A 27,767-nucleotide genomic window follows, 5' to 3' on the forward strand; every position below is an offset into this window, starting at 1 on the left:
GAAACAGCACTGTTTTGGCAGATGGTGTCAACCAAAACAGTGAATATTAAGAGCAATGCCGGCAATGAAGGAAAAATGAGCAAGGTGAGTGTCCCAGTATATGAATGAATCGTGCAGAAGCTTCTCTGCAACATAGCCGTGTAGTGCGGTGAAGGGCACCAACAGTGGAGGTAATTATCTGCACTGCAGTTGAGAATGCTACCTGCGCGAGTTTGCTATCAGATTAACGACTGTCATGCTGCTTCAGAAGGCAGCAAGCAAACTCACGTTGCTGGAAGGGTGGTCCGAAAGATGTCCAGCATGCACTGACACGTCTTGTCCCACGTCTCCGTGTTGAACTTCGTTCCGTTTGAGATCACCAGGTTCTCCAGGCAGTTGGTGCCCGACCGTGCAAGTTGCTTGTTGTCTGCAGTTGAAAGACACATTTCTGGAGACTATGTCTGATGCTAACGTAGCTTCGTAGCTTGCAAGCAAGATTCTATCGCATTCCCTGGACGAGAAATGTAATGACTAAGCATGTGCGAATAGTACATATTGGGATCGAAGCGAATAGTGATTTGGCTGAATAATTTCGAATCGAATTCGAATAGTATATATCACATATAAAAAAATGAGCACATTTGTCATGACTCAACTAACCTGCACAATATTTTTTAAAATTGAAACAAGGCATGTGCAAATATCATTCTTTTTGGTTCAAAGGGAAGTGGAAGCAACTTTAAATAGTAGCAGGGTTTGACTTTCAACAGAATGCAAGTGATAACCTGTAAAGTAAGTTACGGTTCAAAATTTACTGCACTTATTGCACATAAGCCAGTATAACAAGCTTTTAAGCTTAAAAAATGATGAATCGATATGAGGGTGATATGTTCATTTAACCATGAAGTGGGGCTTCGCAGCAGTACGGATTACCAAGAATAGGTGTATTCACGGTAAAGCACCCCTCCACAGCAGTGAAACCAGCTTTACAGGTGGTTACATGCGATTTTATATATGTTTATTCGTTCATTTCGAATACTTCGAAATTTCCAATAACTTAAATTCGAATCGAAGCAAATTCGAATACTACAATAGTCGTTAGAATATTCAAAGTGCTCAAATATTTGCACATGCCTAGTAATGACAGCAATTCGCGAACACTAATAATATTACAACACGAGAACTATTTAGGAGTTTCCAGTTGCACTCTATACAAAAACTATTCAATAATTATTAAATATTTGATTTGATTAGCTCCTGAAACTATCCAATGTGTATTCAATTTGGTTTCAAAGTTGCCATTTCTACACATGTAGTAATATCAAAAACTTTTCATCATACAGCCACAAGCATTCATTCTTCAGTTCTCAACGATGAGAAGGACAACGATCTGGCAAGCCCTTGTACAAGCTGTCACCTACGCTTATTAGCATTGGAATAAATACATGTTCTGTGTCTCATTACTGCTTTATTTGCGCAATGATATGAATGTACTAGAAGGAGTGTTTACAAAAAAACAAAAAAAAAACAACTAAATGTACTAAAACAAGTTTACTAAAAGGAGTTTCGATTGAATGAACATCACCAGTCCAAATTGATTCAGTTTTTGCTGTTTAGTGTTCCTTCACCCTCACCTTGCTGAACACACCAGTGCAGCTGAACAAACAATTCGTCGAGCAGGAGGTTTCCCAGGACGTCGTAGTACTGGGTGAACACGTCGACGATGGCGTACAGGGCGTGGTTGCAAGTGGTGGTCATCCATTCCGCCTTCTGCACACAAAGAAGTGCGCGCACTGCAAATCCGGTCCTTTCGAAAAACAAAGCTCTCGCACTCCTGAACAAGCTGACTCACTCCTCTAGATCGCTTTGGTGACATCCAGTAGAACAACCCGTCCAATACGTTTTTCACGGGACCGCGAAAAAGAAGCGCTGTTGATAGTATATGTACGATGCGGACATACGGTTAAAATTGGGGAAAAGTGCTACTAAAACAGGCGCATTGCATGCAGTTTCACCTCGAAAGCACTTATTCATCACTTTGTGGCTTAATAAAGAAGTCCTGGATGGAAGTCCGGCATTTCTTCCACGCTTGTGTCAGAACCGGACCAGTTTCAAGAACTTGGATGGCTTTTGGCAATCCACATCAGCAAACTCATCAATGCACCTCCTCAGCACATCCAGCGCAGCAACAGTTCACAATGTATCCAGCAAGAATGATGCGGAAACAAAGTGTGAAAAAGAGAATTCTATTACACAGGTGTCTGTAGAATCTTTGCAGAGAACTGGAAGCCGAAAAGGTTATACGCGACAAAACGTACGAGTAAGAAATGTACAAGCAGGCTTCTACTGCATGCTACTATACTCACTTGCAGTTAATTTAGCCAAAGCAACAATCCATTGAAGCTGGCCTTTAATTGACAAATGAATAACGCTCCATCTAGCTGCAGCGTAAACACTGTACACAGCACCTATTGCTCTAAGGCACAACAAAATGCTCTCAGACTGTTGCAATGCACAACCATGCAAGGATAGCACTGCCAAAATATGCGCCCGTAATGTCACCTCATTGTGCCGCTCGGGCAGCTTCATGTTGTCGAAGATGCGGAAGATGATCTGGAACAGGTCCTGCCACCAGTGCGGCCGGAACGACGAGCCGTATGTCTTGACCACCTCGAACATGACTGTCAGGGCTCGCGTCCTGATGTCCAGCTTACACCTGCCATTGGACAGAACGAGAATAATAATGAATAATTTCTGGGTTTTACACGTGACAAAATGGCGATATGATTATGGGGCACGTCGCAGTGGAGGGCTCCAGAAATTTAGACCACCAGGGGTTCCTTAATGTGCACCTTTAACATGCACACGAGCCTCTCGCATTTTGATCAAGCTCCAGAGCATAACAAGTTGGCTCTTCAGGCCTGGGACAAACGCTAATGGAGTGCTTTTTTTTCCCCCTGAACTCAAGAATCCTTTCAGTACGGAGGCCTTGCGTCAATCACTGCCTTATATGTGAAATTATAAAAAAAAAAAAAAAGAGAGAAGAAGCTGAGTAGCATAAAATCAAATAAAATAACTGGATACAAGATTTAATATAATTGAAGTAAAATAAGTGAACATAAAATAACTGAAAGACACTAACACAACTTTGCCTTATCTTGGTCAGTACTGTGTTACTGTACAGTGACCTGTTTTTTTTTTCACAGGGCAAAATTTGCTATAATGAAGTATAGCTTCGGTCCACCAAATATTTTTTGCAAGCATAGATACTAATATTAGCAGATGAAAACATGAGTATGCATCTGCATGAAAGAAACACCGGCATCCGATGCCTCCAATGGGCCAGAAGGCTGGCCTGTTGATCTTTAACGCCCATCACCAGTGAGCCATGTGGCACGTGAACAAAGCTATATTACTTTAGGCATGTCATCCCTGAACCAGCCATACTGAATTAACCATGACAGATCTACCAGAAACCAACTCTCAAATGCCACGATATACAAAGAAAAGGCTTGCGCGAATATCACTTTCTCGATTCGAAGTGAATTTGAAGTGAATGGTGATTAGTATAGCGTAATTTCAAAGTAAATTCAAATAGTAGCAGGATTTATTGTAGGAGGGGGCAAATAGTGGGAGGGTGCAATAAGTGGTAAAATACGATACATTTTAAAAATTTGCCATACTTAGCCCATATAAATGCGCATAAGATGCTCGAAAATTAAAAAGAAAAAGATCAGTCAGGGTGCAGATAATATGCGCAATAAACTGTTAAGTGAAATTTAGAAGCTGTGCAAATTTCCTATGAATACACAGGTTGATGGCACGGTAGCCAACGCTGCAGTGAAAAACCACCCTTTCAGGCGAGTTACATGCGGTAAAATATGTCTATAAGTTCGTTTCGAATGCTTCAATACTTCGGAAATTTTAGGTTCGTGTCGAAGCGAATTAAAATGAAGCAATATTTCGTAAGAATATTGGAAGTGCTCGAATACTCACACAGGCCAAACCAAGAATTCGCTGTAACGACAGAGTTAATTAATTTAATGACACAAACTCCTACAACCACGTCAAGAGTGCAAGTTAAGTGTACTTAGGGGCAGTACAGTTCAGCTAAAGCGTGTTTTACCAAATCTAAACGACGCAAGCGGAGTGTCACATGCGGAAGAGTATAAACTCAAACCTCATTATAACAAAGTCACATCACTGCCACGAAAATAACTTTGTTATATCCGAAAGTTCGTTATAAACATTTTTCTAACACTGTATCTATGACAAGACTATTCTTCAATGACTTTGTTATAACCGATAATTCGTTATATCCGTGTTCGTTATATCGAGGTTTGAGTGTATTCCAGTCGGAGTGTGTTCCGCGAGTGCACTTTGCTGCATCTTGGCCGTTACTGAGTTGCAATGCTTGTTTAAAAGACAGCTGTGTTTTTCAGTCAGAAAAAAATAACTTTGTTTTTATTTAAAGTTCAACGTAAAACAATCAGATTTCCAATTTTTTCTTTTTCATTGACAGCTTCGAAAAACGCACTCGCAGTCAGTCGCCAGTTCTTTTTTGCTACAAGTGTACTTTGTTTTCTTGTTTAGCACCGCATACCCAAAAGTGTAACTCATGGTTCCGAAGTGCACTCCCCCGTAAGTGCACTGAACTTGCCCGCTTGACACTGGCGTTATTTAATCAGTCGTGCAAAGGAACGGTACCTGTTGACAATGCAGGAGAGCTCGAAGAGGATGGGGAACCACCCGCGCACCCAGACACGGTCTTCCTCCGGCACCGTCTGGTCCTCCATGTTGTGGTCGCGGAAGGTCCGCGGCTGCTCGGCCACGTACTTGGCGCAGTGCCGGATCAGTCGTATTGACTCCATCGACGTGTCCGGGAAGTACGCGTTGCACGCAAACTCGGACAAGCATTTCACCGCATCCTGTGCGTGGTTGTGAGGGCAAAGAACGAATTTTTTTGAGATTGTTCACTTTTCACGCTATTTCGCGAACGCTTGCTAGTCCAGGCAAAGCGAGAAAGTACAAATATGTTTGCTGGGAAGATTGCCTCCAGGTACCACAGCAACATTACATTTCAATTTAACCTATCTCCTGTAATAACAAACAAACCTAAAAAATTTAAGCAGCAAAATGCTCCCCAGACAGTGCTTTATGACTTCCATTGGATAACGGAGACTCCTGATGGAACACGGTACGGGGCAGTCAAGGCCTGACCTGAACTAGAATTTCTTCTGCTAGAATAATCCCACATAAGCCAAGTGATTCAGAAATTTCTTAAAAACCTTACTGTACAGTTTAAAATGACAAAGTGAACACTCTAGCACAGTATCTAAGCCTTGCTGACTTTGCCTAAATTAACATTCAAATTAAGCCACCCAAAATAAACAAAAGCCAGCTTTTCATTAGAGCAACAGGAATGCTGCTCCCTTGGTGATGCTAGTCGTGCATTAGTACAATGCACTGAAATAACCAGAAATCTCTTTAGGAACAAAACGCTGTACATAATGTGCTTTTTTTTTTTATTTAGGCAATATCGAGACATTCATTGTAGATTTATTAATTACTTCTAAAAGCTTGCCCCTCGTAAGAAGCCCCATGGTATACAGCGCCGTCATCGTCCTGTAGATTTACTGTCAAAATGAACTATAATTCCTAAACTGCACAAGTGGTGAAAGACAGGCTAGTTGGCACATTACTGAAAAGTGTAATAATAATAATAATATCTGGGGTTTTAACGTCCCAAAACCACGATATGATTATGAGAGACGCCGTAGTGGAGGGCTCGGGAAATTTCGACCACCTGGGGTTCTTTAACGTGCACCTAAATCTAAGTACACGGGCCTCAAACATTTTCGCCTCCATCGAAAATGCAGCTGCCGCAGCCGGGATTTGATCCCGCGACCTTCGGGTCAGCAGTCGAGCGCCATAACCACTAGACCACCGTGGCGGGGCACTGAAAAGTGTAAAAAAAGCGGGGACACAGGACGTGTCACCTTCCTTCTTCCTGTGTCCGCGCTGTTTTTTCCTCTTTTCAGTATATCCTAACGTATCTTCACGCTCATCTTGATCAGAGTCCGGGACATTTGTATTATTAAAAAAATAAAGATGTTTAAGCAGACGACACACGTGAGAAGAGTTGCACGCACCTGAAAGGAGTCAACGAGAGACTGGAAGTGTTGCTCGTACGTCTGCGTGACAATGCGTCCAGTTGTCTGGAAGGCGAGTTCCACTATGCCCTCATCCCGATCTGAAGCCGCCAAGTGGAACACACTGAAGATATTTTTCCAGCCAGACTTGATGTTTGCAGCCTGTAGAGAGAGAAGCCAGCGATACTCAGACACAGAAACTTCAAGCGTTGTCCAAGCCAAAGCAACTCAAAGAAACAAATTAGGGTTCGTTCATTGGTAAAGTAACCTGGAACGCCTATGCATAATGCTGAATTTTGATAGCATGCTGTCTATTGACAGCGCTTTGAACTCGCAAAGCACCAAACAAATTGGAGCACAGGATAAATATGTTATTAAGCTGGTAGGGCCCAAGCGTCCATGACAAAAAGAAAATGCGTTAGGTGTCTCAGCACGCCAGCTTGCATGTGGGAAGTTGTTATGGCTATCAACACATGCAACTATGGTGTATAATGGTTGTGGTAATAAGCTTCTGTAAATTGGTAGTGCTTGAATATCCTGCGGAAAGATCTCTTTTTTCCCCTTGACTTAACATTTCTATTGAGTTTCCATCATTTCATGTTTTTTTAATTTTCCTGTTTCATTTTCCTTTTTCTTCTTTAGGCTAGGAACTACTGAGACTGACAGCTCACGTATGCTTTTCCCGTACTTCTAATGATGCTTGTAATACATGGGCCATTACCATATTTTCTCATGTATAACCCACACTCCCAACTACTACAAACTGTGAGAAAACAAAAATGGCCCCCATCCCGCCCTGCAAACGTGAATTTTCAGCGAAGCTGTATTATTGACCCTTTCGCTGTTTACAAACACAGCTGCTGGACGGCTTCCGCTTTTGTGCGCCGGCGGTGCCTAGTAGCATTGGCGGGGAACAAAAGCCTTAGCGAGTAGCCCGCACATTTTCGACACTTTTCTCCCTGTGTGTGGCCAAATATTTTAAATACATATTCTTCTTTGCTGCACACGCAACATTATAAGAGTTAGGGCTTCACTTTAAGCGCCTTCCTTTTACCTGAAAGCGGAAAAAGAGTCTTTCCTTATTCTGGCACTGCATAAAAAATTCGCTTTCTGCTTCGGCGTTAGATAGTGATAATTGAAGTGACCGGAAGTTTCTTGGGCGCAACACGTGCTGCTTCTATCGCAATATTGAGACCGACCGAAAAGGCGAATACACCACCCATGCTGATGGGGGGGGGGGGAGGGGTATGTTTTATTTTTACTTTAGAGTAATGTTAGTGATAATCGCTCTGTGGTCGCTGTGGTAGACCGCGATTGGTTCAACGACCATTTTCAGCAAGATGAACTTGTTCCTTTCATACAGCAGTATTCACGCTGTTCTTCTGGTGTCTTTAATCCCCGTGGTTAAGCCATCGCCGTCATAGAATGAACTGAATGTGCTGCTAGACGGGTCTAATTTTTATACATGAAAGCGGGAAACACACGCGGGGAGAAGGAAGCGCCGTTTGACGTCATTCGAAGACCTCGTGTGAAGTGCAAAGCAGCTGCAACCTAACCTTTACCAGGAACGTGTGGCAGGGTGTTTCCACTGTTCACAGGCACCTTATCATTGAACATGTGGTTTGGATGCTTGTTTATTGTTTTTCTTTATAGAAACAAATACTGAGCTCTATGTTGTATGCCTGATTGCGAAGAAAGATATGCCGTTTGCCTGCACTTGTTAAAGGGCCCCTAAACCACCCAGAGGTCGAAATTTAGTTGTGGCGTAGCAGTTGTGCACGAGTCTACAGCGAACGCGTTCGTCAGCTTGTCTGTCCACCTCTCCGAATGCCCTTCATCAGCGTCCGAGGTGAGAACACAAGGAGCACGTGCATCTGCTAGCAGAGGAGCACACGAGCGTCTGTGGTGAGTAGTGGGATTTGCCCAATTTCTGTGGCACATCCGCGTTATAGAAGTTTTATGCTGACGCCATGAAATTTTCAGACCAACAAGAAGTATACAGCTTTGCTGTAAAAAATTTAACTATGAAGACCACCCTGTATTGCTGTGAAGCCACCTTCCTAGCTTTGCCTTGAAGGTGTGCTGTGAAGCCACCTTGCGCGCCAGAATTCACACATCACCAGCACCAGAGGAGGAATAAGGAACGCTTGGGCGTCTGTTGCTGTGTGTGCAATCTATGTTCGTGTGTGACTGGCACTACCTCGACTGTGCAAGTCGTCACTGCCTCACAATAAATTGTCAAACAACATCTGGTGGAGGTGCTGGATATTGAGCCCAGTACCTCTCGCAATTTTTTATTGCGATAGCAATTATATGGACAGTCTCCGCTGATTTCTGTCGTCGCCGCCATTCACCGTATATGTATATGTGTGTGTGTATATATATATATATATATATATATATATATATATATATATATATATATATATATATATATATATATATATATATATATAAAAGCCACAAAGAAAAATAATTCAGAAAAGCTTTCCGACGCGCGGACTCGAACGTGCGACCTCTCGTTTGCCAGCGCGCGGCGTTAGACGTTAGGCCACGAACAGCAACGTCTTTCAGCCTGCTAACGGCGAGCTATTTATATACACCACCTACTTCAGCATGCTTTCTTAGTGAACAGATAGATGGCACGACATGCGCGTGTGGCGCGTTTTAAACATCGTCGCCCCGCTCCTGCAAACGCCGTTGCTGTTCGCCCTACAGGGCGTGGTCGCCTTCGTGCGCTCATCTCAAAGAAAGAAGGGGCGGCCTCTGGAGTGGAGCGGGGGTACGAAGTTCACTGCGCTCGCTGCAGCGGCCGCGTTTGCGAAAGGAGCGTGCTGTTCAAACAGAAATAAGTAACAACTGTGACAATTAGTTAGCGCTCGTCTTGTGTGTACCCGTTCGTTCGTTTAGTGCATCCTGCTTTATGTTTGAGCACTGCGCTTCAAGTGTCGAGCTGTGACGCATTAGTTCGCGCTCGTCCTGTGTGCGTTCTTTTCGTGCGTCCTTTGGGCTCGAGCGACGCGCTGGCAATTTCGAGCTGTTTTCCGTTCTTCGCGTTACATTCCAATTTATTGCTATCGCATTCATTGCTTCGCCGCTGCGGCAAAACTGTGACTTTTTTTTTATATATAGGGCAGGTCATGCGCTAGAAAATATGGTAAAAGGCTTGACCAGGAAAACACGACTCACCTGTGAGTTGACCATCTGCGCGACGCACCGGACGACCATGTCGCGGATGGTGGGCGACCGGTTGCGCTTGACGATGTGCTCGAAGGGCCGCAGGAAATCCTTCTGGAAGCGGAAGTTGGGGAACTCGCCCTTCTCAATGAACTTCATCGACAGCTGCCGCAGCGAGTCGAGGGCGAAGAAGGCGACGTCCTCGGAAGGGGAGCACCCAACGCGGTTGAAGTGCTCGCCCAGCACCTCCCAGATGCGCGACCACTGGAGACGGATGCGGCCCATGTTGTAGTACGAGATCTCGACGATCTTCTGGAGGCTGAACATGCGTGGGTGCGATGGATTGGCCAGCTCTTCCAGTGAAACCTGTTTTTGAGAAACATGGCAACAAAAGAAAAGCATGCAGTGAGGAGAGGAAAAGCATGAACTCTTCACACTGTGACAGCTTCAAATGAAGTCCTTTCTGCTCATTCATACTTGCAACCAGCACTGGTTGCGCGACAAGTTAGTGTAAGGTGACTTATCATGGCTGCTTTGATCACAAAGCGATGGCTTTGGCTCATAATATAATAACAATTGCTGGGGTTCAAGTCCCAAAACCATTATATAATTATAAGGGACGCCGTAGTGGAAGGCTCCAGCAATTTAGACCACCTGGGGTTCTTTAGCATGCACCTAAATCTAAGTACATGAAACTCGATCATTTTCGCCTCCATCGAAAATACGGCCGCTGCGGCCGGGATTCGATCCCTTGACCTTTGGGTCAGCAGTTGAGCACTATAACCACTAGACCACTGTGGCAGGTCGGCTTTGGCTCAGTCGCTCGCTGCTCAACTTTTCTGTTGCATGACTCCAGTTGCATGACTCGAGCTGCATGACTCCAGTTGCAAACCTCTGAACCAATCAGATGCGCAGACGTGTCAAAATATGACAAAGGGAAACAGAAAAACCTGTCTGCACACCATTGGTTTTCACTCAGTCCCAAAGCTTTTAAAGAACACAGTACTTGTGCTTCTACAGTAGTTCTCGTTGACAACAACTGGGATCTGTGTTTTAACAATTCTGGCTTTTGTAAGGTGATGGTAGTCACTTTCGCTGACCATGGTGCTGGGGACATTTATTTGTGCACTGAACTGATGACAATCGCATGAATAGTGTGCGATTGTCTCCTTCCAACCCCATAATTCAGATTGTGGACTTCTGGCCATTCTGATGATGTGGAATTAGGCATTAGCGAATGCTACTCTAAGCCATAAATGACAAATGAGAGTTACCTCCAGTCAAGGTAAGTCGTGCGGAGGCGCGGTTTTAGATGGGGATCCAGAACTGCAGAATATGTCACTTGCGTTCAAAGTAACACAAATGACGGGGAGGTCAAAAGGCACGAAGCTCTCACCTGACACAGTGCGCGGACGAAGTCAACAATGGCATTTCCGTCCAGCCGAGTGGAGCCCGTGAAGATGCGGTCGACGGCCACCACCACGCTCTGGGAGCTTGTCTCCCCCATGGATTCCTGAAGCATCGCCATCTGCTTTTGGTCCATGGGCAGTCCGGGACGCGTCACTGTGCCATTTGTGACGAAAGAGAGGTCAAAAGACACAAGTACTGTAAGCCGTGCCTACCTATTCTGTTAGTCATGAGCAATTATTCTATGACCATGTATTGAAATGATATCGTTTTAGCTAGCTGAAATATTGGACACGAGAGAAAACACCACAGGGCACCAGTGACTGGCTGTAGAACTGGAGAAGAGCCTCAACTTTTGGGATTATCATTAGCGCATATATTCTTAGAAAAAAGATAAAGTACTATGTATGTGCAATTGATTAAGGTACTTCGGTGTGTGCAACAAGCACCCTTTCAGTCACAAGACAAGACTGATGAGATGGATGACACTGATGGATGTTCCACCAGTTCTTCCTCGCACTAGATTTACCCCTAGTGACTACATAACTAAGGTGCAGCCAATCTAAGCCAAAACTGGCCTCAGTGAAACATACAGTCAAACGCCTTAAAAAAAAAAGTGCTCGGAACATTTAAAATACTTCGTCACAAAGGCTAATGAAGAGGTTCCGATCCACAATGATCACAATACAGTAGACTCTCAATAAACAGAAATCTCTTCAACGGAACTGCTGCTTAAATGGAACAACTGCATCTTATACGATTGGTTTCCTACTTGAATTCTGCACCCCTGTTCATCTCTCTGTAAATGAAACTCCTTTTAAGTAGAACACATTTTCCTGATCCCTTCAGTTTCCATTTTATGAGAGTCTACTGTATAGCTAGACATAAGAAATTCTTCGTTATTCGGGGCACTTTAAGCTAGAGGCAGTTCGTTGCAGAGGTTCCTGGCTGTATAGAGATATGAACTGTAGTCTAGGAACTAATATTAACAGCACGAAACTGGCGCGAGGCCAAAGAAGAAGAAGCTAGTTTTGTGCTGTGACGGTTTGTATAAAATATTAACAAGCCCAGTCAGCTACTTCATTAAAGAGTCAAGAATATGTCATATTTCTTCAAAGCAGTTCGCATGGAGCTCTCTCTGGAGTGTTTTAAAAACCTTCGAGGTTCCATGAACCACTAGCTGGCCTATACGAACAATGTATACAACATATCCGAACTGTAGTCCAGAAATTACAGCCCTTCCCGAAGGAATTATCGCGGATGCTTTCAGACTCCTCCAAAGACCACCGAAAATCCACAAAGTGCGTTTCGGGAAACATCGGTAGAGGACCACTCACGCTCCATAGGGTCGAGCACGCTGTCCTGGAGGGCCCCGTGGGCACCAGTCGAAGCCTGAGCCGATCCAGAGCCGGAGCCGCCGAGGTAGCGCGGCTTGATGCCCGTGCCGATGAGCTGGGCCAGCTCCAGCTGTGAGATGCACCTCAATATGTCCAGCCACGATTTGCCCAGGTAGTTTCCGTCCATGTGCGCCACCGTGATGAGTGTCTTGATGGTGTCTATGTTTTTGCTCTTCATCTCCGTGATGGGCGAGTTTGCCGTCAGGAGGGTGAAACGGGCCAGCGCTTGCACGTACGCATTCCGCTCCAGCTGCAATGTCAAATAACGACAAACACTCTGCATTGTCTATCGAGAGACCCATGCATATAAAGATGGCTGACATAATGAATGAACAATGGATAGACAATATAAAGTACCGATGGCCGATGCCCGTCATCGCCGCTATCATTGTACAGCGTGTATTGCTTGTACTTGACTTTTCATTTGCTGGGCACAAGTTCGCCCAATAAAGAGTTTTCGTCTGTACCAGCTTGTGTTCTGCGCACTTCACCATCACGTGACAATCATGAACCCTTTCACTACCATGAAAAAAGAACAAAATTGTAACAAGTTTACCGGAATTTTTTTTTCCCCGCTCAAGTTGTAGAGCTTTTCTTTTTCTGAATAAAACGATACCATTCTTTCAATTCAATGGGGTTCCTTTATTTCACTAATTGCGTAAAAAAAGATAATTCAAAGGTGGCTTCACTGCATGGCAATACAATGACAGACGGCAACAAAACGGAAGCCGAGACACAAACGGCACAACATGGACAAGTGTGACAATCTAGCATCAAAAAACACAACTATGACAGGTATTCGCAATGCCCATAGACTGTCGCGCCGCCAGGCGGAATTCAGGAGCGTCCTCTCGAGGAGGGTTAGTAGACGACAAAATGGCAGCTCTACGCAGTCGCTCGCTTGTGCGGCTGTGCTAACCTCAGTGTTAACGCGTTGGCAAGGAAGGAACACTACGACTTGGCATGTTCCCTGCATCAGTGAACAAACCGGGCCCTCCGTGACACGAGACATCTAATTCGTTCTTGCGAGGCGCGAAGTTTTCGTGAAAATACGTGGCGACTCGCGCTTTCAATGCTAGCCCACAACGTACGCATACTATCAGCTTCGCGAGGCTTTCTGTAGCCACGTAGGTTAGTTAAATGTTATCGTCTGACATATTCAGTTGAAGCTCACCCTGTTTTACTTGTATATAGCATTGGTCAGTGTTTCTTGTAGTGCGTGAATCCCATAACACTGTACGCGGGAGGTCGCGCCGGCTCGCGATGTGCTCTTGTAAAACTGAGCGATCTCAAGTTGCCGATACATTAAAATATGCCTCTATCCTTTGTCAGCAAAGCGCTGTTACTAATCGTGCGAGCGACGTTTCAATCATTCGAGGACGCGCTGCTCCACGCCTTTCCTGGAGCGAACACTTTCCACGCCGTCCTTCGCCAGTGTGTTGGTGTTGGCTTCATAGCCAGCGCTGCGCCGCTTGTTTTTGTACGTTTGTTGATAGGTGGCAGCACACTGCAAGCGATTTGCTCGTTGACCGATCTGATAGCGAAATGTTCTCCGCGCCCAGACGTCTCTGTAATTGTAAACGTGGTGTCGCGGAGTGGTCGAAGTTGTTCGGCGGAGGAAATTCTTCAGATTGCTTTCAGCAGTGATGTTGAAAGAAACCATCTTGACGACGAGGATTTTTCACTGGACGTAGAAGACTGTGAAGGCACCGAGAGCGACAGCGACGGTGAACGATCAGCTGCTAACTCACGAGGAGCGAGTTGCACTTCACGTCCCCTCGTGCGTTAATGTTCTTTCACGCTCGTAAGTCACTTTGATTGTATTTAATGTATAATATCCTTGAGCGAGATCAAAATAAAAGCATAGTTCCTCTTGTGCATTGCATGTATCAATTATTGTGGATATTATGGAGCGCCGCATGCCGCCAACACGCTCGAGCTCGACCAGAGAAGCGAAATAGTTAGAGCGCTGGAACGTGCAGTCACAGCCACAATCCACGCCTCTCGGCTAACTTCTTCGACGTTGCGAAAAGAATACGTGTGCATTATTTTCGCTATTCGTGTTTCGATCGTGCTGATCGAGCCTGCAACATGCGAGTGAAGTGAATTGCACACGGCTAGAGTCTCAGCATGGCTGTGACACAAGCGCTACTGAATGGGAAGTTAAATGCTTGTGTTCCGTTGAAGACGTAACTCCGCGTTCCCGACTGCACAAGTAATGACGACGGCGTATCATGTTTGCGAACCATCACTACGTTAAACGTGCGGTCCCGTGCAGCAGCGATGGTGCTACTCGCTGCCGGCCTACTACTGCGACAAATTCGTAAGGCAGGCTCGGTACAACGTATCTATAAACGTTGGCTCGGTACGTACTACCTCGGAGTGCCGTTCTGCTCATACGTCAATTTTAGTTCATGCAGTTTTATGTAGCACGCACAGGATTTCGCAAAGCATCGTTATGCACGGTAACGGGGCTGAAATATAACCTTTCACGCCACGCAAATAATTAGGTGGCGAGTACTTAGCACTTTCCATGGTTTGGGAAAGTAGTTTAGTCTCATATCCAATTCAGCACAGCTCATGACTTCATCCGGTGAAAGTGACACGGGCCGTACGTCCGCACGTACTATCTGTTCCTATGCTAACAAACGGATTGACCCTCCTCCTGGCGCCATCTTGAAAAGCACGGCGCGCCACCTATAGTTCGTGGGCATTGCGAATAGTCGCCGTTGCTTCCATGTGGGACCAATTTTTGTTAAGACAAGTATAGTTGTCGGTCATTTTGGTACAATATCTCATGATGACTATACTCGTCAACGGGAGCAAAAGGGTTAAGCAGAACCCGAAGGGACCAGGAAAATATGTTCCATTTAAGAAGAGTTCCACTTATCGAGAGACGAAACGGGGTGCGGAACTCAAGTACGAAACCGACCATATCAGAGGGAGTCGTTCCATTTAAGTAGCAATTCCGTTTATGAGATTTCTATTTACCGAGATTCTACTGTAGTATGCTCCTCAATGGTATGCTGTTTTGTAACTTATTCCAGTTTGTGCTGGACTGTTTCTCATTTCTAATCACACACTGTCCCATTCATATTCAAATGTCGTTGCAACTGTATCGCGGTTATAGTGCTGTGTGTTTCTTAACTACTGCAATACTCCTTCGAAAACATTTATTGCTGCTAGTCTGTTTGCATGTGTATCTACTCATTTAATTTGATATTACGTTCTCCGCTCATTCAATGCTCCATACATGAACCTATAAGGCATGATGAACTAAACAGCCAGAAGATTTAGCTGCCAGTTTCACCCGCGACCACATAAAACGTGAGATACGACGATTACACAGATGAAATAGAAGGATATAAAGTTTGTGGACATTATCCATTCTCTGACATCCCTCGACGTTCACTTTCCCAGCATGACACAAGGGATGGTGCGAGTGTTTTGATTCTAGCATTACCTAACAACATATATAATTCCAATGTGAGATGGGCTTGCTTCCCCCTTAGTGAAGTCAGAATGTCAGTGAACAAAGGCATCAAATCACTGCATGTAAAACAGTTCCTTATTCCTAGCTTTGCAGCTGGATGGCTGACTCCAATTTCCAATTAGTAGTAGGGATGCTGCAATCAGCCGAAGTCTTGAGAATTATGCAGTTTGTTCATTTAGTATTTCATTATGTTCCAGTTAACAGAGTGCTTCAAAGGGATACCAAGATTTGAAGCTCTGGATCAAGACTGCAATCAGCTTTGGCTTCAGTTTAATAAAGTGGCAAGGTTGTTGTTCATTCACCTTTTTTTATGTCATGTAAAGATACTGAAGAGAAACACTAAATGAGTACATATTAATAAAATATTGTCCCAGAACTACCTTTTTGTTGATGTCAAGGTGAAAGGTTCATTAATGCAATGTAAAATGAAACTGAAACGAGTTTACTAAAACAATAGCAACAATTTTTTCTTTAGTGTCCTTACAAAACCTTTTGTCATATTTTTTGAATGACAATCACGCGGAAAATGTAAGCAACCGCCGTACTATGACAGCACATTACTCACAGTCATGTGAAAGATGCAAGCAATGCGGATGGCACAACGAATGCCATCCAGACACAGTGCCGCAATCTCGGGGTCGTCGCAGTCCTGTAGGCCAACGCTGAATGCAGCCAAAAACGGTGTCCAAGCCAGCTGAAGAAAGATAAGAAAGCCTTCAGCTGATGTCCCCACAACAGAAAGCTATGTGACAACACTCACTTTTGCTGTTACATTTTAAACACTGCAACCTTCGTGCAGCCAAACTTTCCTTGCTGGAGTGCGCAGCTGTTATTAAAAGCATGTCCGCAAATGGAACAGTTTGTCGAAAACTGAACATGTAACCAAATTTACTGGGACAACGACAAAACACTAGCGGCGTTGCTGATTTTCAATTAACAGTGTTCACACTGTTGAGCACGAAACGCAGGCAATACATATAAACACTGAAATTTTGTGAATTGGTTCGTGACTTCTAACATTCCTCTCAGTCTAAATGCCAAGTTGTCCTAGTTATCACGAAAAAGTGCAAAAAGACATGCCTTGAACATGGGTCGAACGTGCTCGAGGTGTTTCGCGCAGGTGAAAGAGGCTTGCACATGGCTGACGCTTTCCATGAGCGCCTTAGCGGTACGTGCCATCTGCTCCATTTCCATGTTGTACAGCAGGCGACGCTTCTTTTCACTTGATACATCTGCATCACGTAACAGAAGACACCAGACGATATTGTCACGCCCTGTGACCATTTGGCCCACTATAAAGTACTATTACAAATGTAGTGATCTTGTCTGATGATGTTCTCACTTAAAAAAAAGATGAAAGCCACTGTATAATTGCAACTACACTGTTGCTGATGTCCTTATGCCAGTAATCGAGTAGCACAGCACAGCCTGTCCTTGGAGCAATATGTTTTAATTCTAAGGTTGAGCTTACCATAAAAGGATGTGACGGCATGCTGATCAGTGCAACAACCGAATCTATGTTTCTGATAGCCAAGTACAGTGCAGACCACTTATAACGTAACGGCATATAGTGCAGGACCGGTTATAACACGGTATTTTTCAACTCCCGTTTACCCTCCCATAGAACTGCATGTATGCGCATACCGCTTATTGTGCAGTCCCCCAAGATGAAATACCGTTTATAATGCGGTTGCGGGAAAATATTTCTGACAAACGCGGTAGCGAGTGCGGTTCTCAAAGGAGGTACGCCGCTGGGGAGGGAGCGACGAGGTCTTTACGAAGGGCAAGGGCACGCACAGTGAACGAACGAGGGGCGGAGGGAGGAAAAAAGACCGCGGCAGCGCTGTGCGGGCTCGCCGAGTGGGGAAGGATGGTGGTTGCCTAGGCGAGGGAGTAGCCTTTGCACTGGCGGCGGCAAGGTTCCGCGACCGCTTGCTGGCAGCGCGTTCAGCGTGGAACGTACGATCGCGTCGTCATCAAGTGCGCTTTAAAGTAAGTTTCCTGTCGGGAGAAGCGTCGTCGTTATCACACTTGCTACAGATATCGCGTTTGCTACCTCGTCCGCAAATTGAAAAGTTTTGCGGCTTCATGACGCGAGCTTTCGCCTTTTCTGCCAGTGCGCGGACTTAAACGAGCTTGGCGGGCTTTTGTCGCCGTTGATCTCCCGGCCGCGAACGCAAACTTCGTATCACGCGCGCTGTTCTTGGGTTAGTGCTTGAGTGCAATCTTTCCGACGTCCGATCTTCATGTTGTCTTGGACAAACTTCCCGCGACAACATGCTGAACCGCAGGCTAGGCCTAATCAGCATTGGTTGCTTTTCGGTAGCGGTCGCGGGCGATAAAAGTTGCGGTTTGGTGCGGAATCAACGAAACTTTTTGCGATGGCTGCACTTGAAGGGAAGGGAATCATATCGTTAATGAAAACGAGGGCATGGTTGGCACATGCAACTGTCGAATGGTGGTTGCAGATTCGATTGCAATGTCTTGGACATCGCGTGCGCGCCCGTGAAGTTGAACGATCGGTACCGCTCAGCACGTGAAATTTCGGTCGCGATTCGACATGGTTTCTGTGTAATACACATACCTCGAGGTGGCCTGAAACGTAGTCGGCGAATTTCTGCGATGGCACTTTGTTTTGTTTGCTTTTTTTCCCCGTGTTCATTTCGTTGGCAATGCGGGTCTTTGGCGGTTAATTTTTGAACATTCGGAGATTTAAGTGGTTGTAAGCGCCCCAAATCGCATATGTCGATTATTGGACACGCGAGGCTACACGCTCAACACGCTTTGCGCAAGTGCAGCCTTTGAAGAAGGTTGTTTTGGTTATAGCGCGGTACCGCTTATAGTGCGGATATTCGCGACTCCGGCGACTTTATTTATTATTTATTTATAATAAATAAAGTCGCCGGAGTTGCGAATATCCGCATGCTCAACACGCTTTGCGCAAGTGCAGCCTTTGAAGAAGGTTGTTTTCGTTATAGCGCGGTACCGCTTATAGTGCGGATATTCGCGACTCCGGCGACTTACGTTATAAGCGGTCTATACTGTATATTGTAAATGATATTACGACAACGAACTGGCTAAATGTCTCTGCTCTTTCTAGTTAATGAACACCTAAGCTTGAAGAGCTTGTCAAATCCAGAAGAATCTCTTTAAATGGAACCTGAAAGGAACCCAATGAAACCTAATGGAACGTGAAGGGAACCTAACCTAACCTACAGAGAAATACATGCAGGGGTGCAGCAGACATAGAAAATGAAACAACCTTAGTCAGAAATTCGACTTTAAGTAGTTTCGATTTGCCAAGATCGCCTCTCAGAGATGCAAATATAACCACGTTCAAGAGGTGCCTTACTTTGCTTTCCAGTCACACGACTTGCCGTGGTCTTCACTTTGATCTCGTTGCCAGCAATCTCATCATATATCGCCGACAGCTCTTCCTCGGGAATGTCCTTACTGTCGTTGATACCACGATTCATCTTGATGTAGTCCTCCTTGGTCATCTTCGTCTTGACCTGACAAATAAGCGTTCAAAGATGAGTTAACAACTGTTCAGGAACAAGACAACTGCCTCATGGGTAAAACACAGAGCAAAAATTTTACTGTCCTACAATACCATGAGTGCGACATGATCCACATGATCTAGAGTCAACCTTTTAGAGTCAACCCTTGATTCTCAAATTCATCTAAGTGGTATGTTGCCTTATACTTTACCATTACCAGCCACTTTCGTTCTGTAGTAAACATATCGAAGTTTCAATACAACAAAGCAAACTGCCGACTTCGTTTTATCAAGGTTTAAACATACTGCAATATGCAAGTGTCTTTTCACACCGGTAAAGATTAGCTGAGAGTGGCATTTGAGTGTTTTTGTGTTCATATTTTCTTTTTTTTCTTTTTCACTTTCGTGGAACTTTGTTTTTGGAGGACATGCCTACCTGTGGGCTGTGCAGGTCTGTGGTAAGCATGATAATGGAATATGCCAGTACATAGGCGGTGTCTGCACTGGCAAACAGTCGGTTGCTGCAATAATAATAAAAAAATCACTCATTAGAGGTGAAAAACACCACAGAATCAACATGACACACAGGTCAAATGTATCACATCATGGTCAAATGATGACAAAATAAAGAAATTTGCAATCGAAATGGCAAATACTGATGGTCACTTAGAGATAGATGCATTGATGCGATCAATTAGGATTTTTGTAATGTTGCCCCGAAGGCAAAACCAAACTGCAATTTCATATTAAATCTATAACAAAATTGCTGCACCTTTTGTGTTTCGATAATGTGCCTTATAAAACATATGTGCCACTCTGGCTTCCACTGAAACATCTTTTTAATACTTTTGAGAACACTTTTTTGAAACTTTGGCACTTGACGTTTAGTCGTTTTGGCATTTCTGTCCATGTGCATTTTTCCACACTACATTCTTGGTTCCAATAAAGCATGATAAATGACAAACATTTCATGGGGACCATGCACCCGTAAATATATCTCAACAGCCATTCTGTCGACTTTCGTCGGATGTGCATTCAAATGACCTTCAAGCCAGAGAATTGTTACGTACGCACCGACACCAGGCGACCACGTACCAAACTCTGAACAACTATTCACTGTAAAATAACCGCACCGATTACTCCAGCTTATCACTCACAAGTGCCCCAACATGAGCATAAGCACAAGAAAAGAAGAGGGATCACTTACTTGGGGTTGGTCTCACAATACCGTGCAGCAAACTTCTCCATGAGCCGATCAATTTTCTGAGCCTCTCCGGGCAGCCAGAATCCTTCGAGGAAGCAGCGCAGTGCAGACACAAAGTCTTTGCCAGCAAAGTCCATTTGGTCCACATATGCGCACATCACTTCCTTGTTCAATCTGAAAAGCACCAACGTAAGGCTTATTCAAAAGCTGTTTGCTTCTCACTGTGCCTGAACGGCCTATGCCCAATTAGCATTGAAACACAAACCAGCTTGCAAATAAACACCACCTAACCATCCTTTCGCATGCATAACCTACCAGTAGTACAACATTAAGAAGGAAAGTCAAAGAAGATTATGAAGTTCTCAGCTATATCCAAACATTTGAATTTTGATACATGATGACCTGCCTTTTTTAAACTTCTTTTCGTGCATCTCTTCTTCTGCCATTGCATTATGCTCAACTGGCAAATACAAAGTCATGAAAAATGACAATACGAAGTCATGGAAATAGAACTGTCTCATGGGTTTATAGAAAGTCTCTGCACAGCTTTTCGGAAAGACCAACATCAGCCAAGTAATCAAAACTATTCAAGACTGTAAGCTACGAAACCAAGTTTAAATGCAGTTCATATAATACATGAATGGCGAAGGGAGTATTTAACTACGCCAAGTCACATGAATATCCTAATTTTGCCTCCAAGCAGGGCTTCTCGATGACGGTTTTTGTATTGGTGTGAAACTGTATCAAAGGAAACCGTTGCGCATAAGTTGCGGGCAAGTTAATTAAATTTCTTGCACATAAAGACCTCACATCTTCGCACAAATTACACCCATGAAAGCGCAAGAAAATGTCTCAGTGACAAAGTTTGAGGCAGCCATTACAAAAATCAGTAACTGAAAAAGTTGCGAACGAGTGAGTCATTGCTAAATGTGGTTTCAGTAATCTATTGCAATTGGCATGGAGGTCCCAGAGTATACTTTACACTGTAAGATGAACGTAAATTAGGACATTTAATTTTTTTTTCTCAGCTCTAAGGATGACAAAAAAAGCACCTACTTTTCATTTTCTCCAAGAAAGTCTCCGATTTGTTTCTGAAAACCAATAAACAAAAAAGGCCATGTTGTCATATGCACAACATTACACCATAACAATGTGCAACTCAACAAACGCAGAAAAAGAATTTAAGCAACAGAGCACGTGAAAGAACAGGAATAAATTCTTATAACACGGTTTGACCTAGGTAACGCTTCACCAATAGCAATCATTCTGGACAACTCTGAACTTCCAGTTAGTGATTAAAATGAAATCATCAGAACACTGGCAAGTGGTTCGGTTGCTACATCCCACTCACTTCATTGGTCAGCAAAAAGCAAAAACAAACACAATCACAATGAAGAGGACAGAGTACAGTGATGAACTAACGCAGGTTTATTCAGAAACCCTATTTCTGTCAGCTACACAACATATGTACATACACATAGTAGGCTTGTATGAATATCATTTTTTTTTAGTTCAAGCTGAAGTCAAAGTGAATGGCGATTAGTACAAAATAATTCTGAATTGAATTTGAATGGCAGCAGCAGCTAGAATTTGCATACTCAGCCTTTGTAAGCCCATGCAAGACGATTTTAACATTTTAGAAAAAAATTAATTGAATTAATATGAACACATAACTTTAGGGTGCGGCTTCGCAGCAGTACAAATTTCCCCTGAATAGGTGGTTTCATGACACAGCGGCCCCTCACTGCAGTGAAACCACCTTTCCAAGTGGGCTACACACGCTAAAATACATCTATTCGTTCGTTTCAAATATTACTTCAACGTTTCTGAAATTTTAAATTCATGTCGAAGCGTGTTTGAATACTATATATTCGTTCCAATATTCTATGGCAAAGTACGTCTATTCATTCGTTTCAAACACTTGAAATTTCAGAAATCATTAAATTCGTGTTGAAGAGAGTTCGAATACTGTAATATTCGTTCCAACATTCCATGGTAAAATATGTCTATTCATTCTTTTCCAATACTTCGAAATTTTGGAAGTTTTATATTCATGTCGAAGCGAGTGCAAATACTGTAATATTCATTCCAATATACGAAGCACTCGAATATTCACACAGGCCTATTGCACAGCAACCCGAACATGTACCTACTAGCAAATAAACAAAACTATTGGCACAATGCAATGTACCGAAGCAAGGTTTGAGGCAGTCTATCTTCAGCAAACAGCGTGGGAGCGGACAGCATTTCATCACGCGCGTCGTGACTTTGAGCGCGCGTGATGAAATGTGATCGCTTTGTTCCCTTCTTTGTTCATTGTCAGCTCCCGCGCTGTTTCTTGAAGATGCAATGTGCCGTGATGTCAAATGCGATGCTAGTCTCACCTTGTCGAGACGCTCGTCTGAGTGGAAGAACTCGGCAATGTCCCATGGCCGGGGTCCCACCAGACCGTGTTCTTGTAGGAACTGGAGTCCCCGCTTGGGCTTGCGGTTGAAGAGGTCGATGCCCTGTTCCATGATCTCCTTCTGCTGCTTCAACACCTCCAGCTGCTCCGGAATGTTGCAGCTGCTCGTCGCAGAGTTGAGCGAGTTGCACGAGCCCCCGTGGCTCACCAGAGACCGGTCTTCCTCCTGTAAAATATCAGAGTCCCTCCGTGAAGTAGGCCTCGCAATTTCTACCTAAATTTATACTGGTCATATTGGAAGTGATATATTGAGTACTCTGGACATCAATGTAACAAACGATCAACGTAATAAAGTGAACAATGGGTGTATTTTAATAAGTATGTTAGTGCTATAATAATACAGTAGAACCCCGCTGTTACGTTCCTCACTGCTGCGTTTTCCCGGCTGTTACGTCGTTTTCCGCCGGTCCCGGCATAGCTCCCATAGGATACAATGTATTGGGAACCCCGCTGTTACGTCGTAACTGTCGGACCGTTCCCGTATGATACGTCGCGAAGTGCGCTCGGAGCCGACCGAGTGACTACCAAAGAGAGCCACCATGGTGCATTTTCACGCAGCCTGGCCTCGTTTGACCGTAATATTAGCCGCATGAGAGGCTCAAGCAACAGAATCTTTCAATTGATGCAAACAAAAGCATGGCCTTCGAGATTCAAATGGCAAAGATGGCGTCTATGATGTAACTGCTCGCGAAAGCAAGGCCTTCGAGATTGGCATTTACTATTGACAAGAGCATAGCCTCTGAGATTTGCATTGCACAAACATGGCGTGTATGACGTAATTGCTTGCGAAAGCAAGGCCTTCGAGATTGGCATTCACTTCTGCCATCGCGTTGGCGTAGACTCACCATCATTGTTATTTGTCGGAGAACGGGAGGAGTTCGAGCTGGGGTGCAATCGCGGAACGATGCTATTTCCGATTCCATGCCATATTCTATGCTATTCTTATCATCCACCACTCACGGCTGGCTGATCGCGTTGATAACGCGGACGGACCATCGTTCTGACTACTGGCCAAGCGCGAAAAGCACGAAAGGCATTGGAATCGGAAATAGAATCGTTCAACGATAGCACCCCAGGCTGGTTGGAGCTCGCATGGTCGTGCGTGCGGTTCGCGGTCGGACTCGCCGCGCCGGTCGTGATTGTGTGTGCTTAGTTCTTTCATGCCTACAGCTGTTGGTGTTAAAAAAATCACATACGTTGATTACATTTCTGTGGATGAGGCCGTCCTAAGCTCCGCGTTTCTATCCATCGGCTAGATCGCGGCTGAGCGCGCCAATTTTCGTGCTGCTCGTAAGAATTGAAATAAAATTCTGTACCACTAAATATTTTGCTGTTTTTCCTGTTTTTCGGCTCTTACGTTTCCCGTCTCTTACGTTTATTTCCTACGGTCCCTTCAAAAACGTATCAGCGGGGTTCTACTGTACCAAAATTACAAGATCTAAGACGCTACTTGTTTCAAATAAGCAAACACATATAAATTTGTTTTTGCTTATGAGGGTTTCTTGCTTATAAACATTTTTTTAAGGCTGACTTGTATACAAAATCAAGTGTTCCGAAAGTGAACTGAATTGAATAAAATAATTTTCAATAGTTCTGGAATAATTAAAAGTAGGCTTATGCGAATATCTCTTTTTTTTTTTTTGGTCCAGAAAAGCAAAGCTGAAGCGAATAGCACTTACCGAATGGTTTTGAAGTGAATTAAAATAGCGGTATAATTTGCAAAAAAATTTTGACACCAGTGCAAGATGTTAAGTCTATTTCAAAAAGTTGGTTTTCTAACTTTCCAATAAAAAGAAGACCAATTTACTTCTGGAGTCAGTTTTTGTTTTCCAACCTGTTACTCAAACATGCTTAAAAGATAACTCACATTCAGCATCACTTACAACTCCAGCATCACACAAAATCTGTTTACAGGCTCTTGCTCACTGTTGTTTAATCTAATATATACTTCAAATCTCGTGCAGGTTGAGGTCATGGAAGCATCTTGCTTTCACTTGTAGTGTGGTGTCACGATGCTGTGAAGTGTGGCTTCGCGGTAGTGCGAATTTCCCCTCATTAGATTGTTTCACTGTGTAACGGCCCCAGGCTGCAGCGAAACCACCTTTTCAGGCAGGTTTTATGTGGTAAAATATCACTATTCGCTTGTTTCGAGTTATTCATGGGTACGAATACTGCGACTTCGAAAGACGAATCGAACTATAGTTGAATCCATTTGTAAGAGACATTGATGTAAGAGACAACTGGGCATAAGAGACACCAGTGTGCCTACACCAAAATAGGAATTTATTTATTTATTTTTGCATACTGCAGCCCAATTAAGGCTATCGCAGGAGTGGGACACACAAGAATACAACTCCTAACAACAAACAAACAAGAATACAACTCTTAATAAACAAATCGCAAATAAATACATTCATGCAAATAAAAATACAAAGTACAACTCTTAATAAACAAATCGCGAATCAATACATTCATGCAAGAAAACTTCTAAAGGCAATGATCTAGTTGACCGAGGCAACAGATTCCATTTTTCTATAGTGTGTGGAAAGAAGCTGAATTTAAATAGGTTAGAAAGTGAGAACATGGTACCCTGCTTATAAGAGACACCTCCTATAAGGGACAAGAACTGCTCCCTGGTGCGTCTCTTATAAAGGGGTTAACTGTATTCAGTTACTTATTATTCTATTCGGATTCAAAACTTATTTGCACAACCCCAGTCCTGAAGTTCGAGCACAAAATTCATAAATGACAGTATCACCTTCGTCTCAACTTCTAATAACGAGCCTTTGATTGCAATGAGAATGCCGTTAACAAAGAACAGTTCATTAGTCTAAACTCTTTTGGAGTTTGACGTTAGCGTTCCTTTACCTCAGGTGCCTCCAACGTGCTACCACTTCCACTTCCAGCCGCGTTGTTGGTGCCGGTCGCGGTCGAGCCCGTGGCGTTGCCGGTCACGTTGGTGTACAGGTCTCTGCTCCACTCCAGCATGCACTTGAGGATGGAGACAAGGCACTCGAGTCCCTTGATGCGCATCGACTTCTCCTGGTGGACGGTGGCACCGAGTTCCAGGGCCTGCCGCCCCTGCGCGATCTTGGACAGGTCGTTGACCAGCCGCTCGAAGATGTTGGCTGCGTTCAGGTCGCAGTCGTAGTTGACGTATATGTCCACCACGCTCTGGGCATCGGCGCAGATCCGTGTCAACACCTGCCGAAGAAGCAGAAAAGTGCCACTTCGGTTTAAAGTGCCACTGAAATAACCGTAATGTGGTACAAAGTCACCATTTGCCCCTGTCAGAGAAGTACCAGCAAAAGTGTACTGAAAGTACAAATAAAGGAAAGTGCCAGTAAAGTACCAGTAAAGTGGCATTCAAAGTACCAGTAAAATTACAGAAAAGGAGTATTCAATGTACCAGCAGACTTAAGTGCCAATAAAGTGCTATTCAAGTAAACTCATACTTGATTGTAAAGTACACCCAAGTAATGTTATAGTCTCACTGGAGACAAAAGTACCTTTTACATCTGATACTTGCTATAAGCACACAAACGTACATCAGTCAAAAAATTGGAATCATGTTCATCGAGGTTTATGCCGTGGTTCCACCCTACCATTAAAAGAGTTTAAAAGTACCAATAAAATGGTACTCAAGTACCACACACGTGGTATTCAGGTCCATGAGGTTTTCATCGTGGTTCCACTGTACCAGTAAAGGTATTTAATAGTACCAATAAAGTGGTACTCAAGTTTGATACACGTGGCATTCAGGTCTATGAAGTTCATGTCATGATTCCATTGTACCAGTACAAGTATTTAAAATAGGGGTGTGCGAATATTCGAAATTTCGAATATTTTTCGAATAGTGTTTGCTATTCGATTCGATTCGCACTGAAATTTTACTATTCGAACTATTCGAACTTCCCAAAGACAAATGCAGTCAACGTCCGGTTGAAAGTGACCCCTTCAGATTTTCAATATGCTTCACCTCGTTACACTCTCGTATTGCGGCAAAGCTGCCTTTCAAGGTCCGTTACGGTCGAACTTAGCCAAGAGACAGTCAACATCAGTTTGGAAATGGTCCCTAGATTTCCAAGATGCTTCACCTCAACACACCCCCGTATTGCGGCAAAGCTGCCTTTCAAGGTCCGTTACGGTCGAACTTAGCCAAGAGACAGTCAACATCAGTTTGGAAATGGTCCCTAGATTTCCAAGATGCTTCACCTCAACACACCCCCGTATTGCGGCAAAGCTGCCTTTCAAGCTCCGTTACGGTCGAACTGAGGCAAGAGACAGTTAACGTCCGATTGGAAGTGGTCCCTAGATTTTCAATATGCTTCACCTCCTCACACCCCCATATTGCGGCAAAGCTGCCTTTCAAGGTCCGTTACGGCTGAACTTAGCCAAGTGACAGTCAACGTCCGTTTGGAAGTGATCCCTAGATTTTCAATATGCTTCACCTCATCACACCCCCGTATTGCGGCAAAGCTATCTTTCAAGCTCCGCTACGGTCGCAAATGTATTAACTCAAGAAAACGCTGGTTCCAATATGGAGATGAAAGATGTGGCAGAGTTGGGGGCTCAATTAATGCTGTTTTGGACCTGAAATTTGGGCAGGAAGCCCGAAAAGTCGGACGCCGAAGCTTTTTAGCATCCAAAATTTCAGATGTTCTTATATATCGACGTCTACGAGGCAGATTTGGAACTCCGGACTTGAAGGGAGCACACCCTTGTCCGCCACATCAGTTGGCCTTCCACAGCAGTTGAAAGAGGAGGAGAGGCTGAGGAAATGGCATCTCTGCCTATCACGTGTAAAGTGTTGTCGGCAACACTTTGGTTGCACCAAATCATGTAAATAAATACAATTCGGCCTCTACATTGCCTCACTCTTGATAAGAAAGACAACTATGAAATATGACCCCACCAGCGCTTCATCAACCTAGCAAAAAGAAACACTTTCATGTTGCGATCTCACAAGAACATACTTAGGGATTCTCTGCAACT

At 44.0% G+C, this 27,767-nt stretch overlaps 1 protein-coding gene across 2 annotated transcripts in view; it reads right to left on the reverse strand.

Annotated features, from left to right (window-relative positions):
- LOC119371787 (brefeldin A-inhibited guanine nucleotide-exchange protein 1) overlaps positions 1-27,767 on the reverse strand; it is a 63,850-nt gene that overhangs the window by 11,865 nt on the left and 24,218 nt on the right. The window contains exons 8-23 of one of the 2 annotated variants that reach the window (XM_037642246.2): positions 25,641-25,976; positions 22,693-22,938; positions 21,365-21,399; positions 20,312-20,482; positions 19,541-19,625; positions 18,958-19,117; positions 16,686-16,837; positions 16,171-16,299; positions 12,053-12,362; positions 10,705-10,871; positions 9,321-9,674; positions 6,132-6,293; positions 4,687-4,907; positions 2,542-2,695; positions 1,614-1,746; positions 268-406 (exon numbers count right to left, since the gene is read on the reverse strand). In XM_037642246.2, the coding sequence (XP_037498174.1) occupies positions 268-406; positions 1,614-1,746; positions 2,542-2,695; positions 4,687-4,907; positions 6,132-6,293; positions 9,321-9,674; positions 10,705-10,871; positions 12,053-12,362; positions 16,171-16,299; positions 16,686-16,837; positions 18,958-19,117; positions 19,541-19,625; positions 20,312-20,482; positions 21,365-21,399; positions 22,693-22,938; positions 25,641-25,976 (2,954 nt within the window). Of the gene's footprint in view, positions 1-267; positions 407-1,613; positions 1,750-2,541; positions 2,696-4,686; positions 4,908-6,131; positions 6,294-9,320; positions 9,675-10,704; positions 10,872-12,052; positions 12,363-16,170; positions 16,300-16,685; positions 16,838-18,957; positions 19,118-19,540; positions 19,626-20,311; positions 20,483-21,364; positions 21,400-22,692; positions 22,939-25,640; positions 25,977-27,767 lie in introns of both variants that reach the window. The other variant, XM_037642245.2, reaches the window with a different exon arrangement.

The sequence above is a fragment of the Rhipicephalus sanguineus genome, chromosome 10 (genome assembly GCF_013339695.2).
Source record: "Rhipicephalus sanguineus isolate Rsan-2018 chromosome 10, BIME_Rsan_1.4, whole genome shotgun sequence".
NCBI classification, from domain to species: Eukaryota; Metazoa; Arthropoda; class Arachnida; order Ixodida; family Ixodidae; genus Rhipicephalus; species Rhipicephalus sanguineus.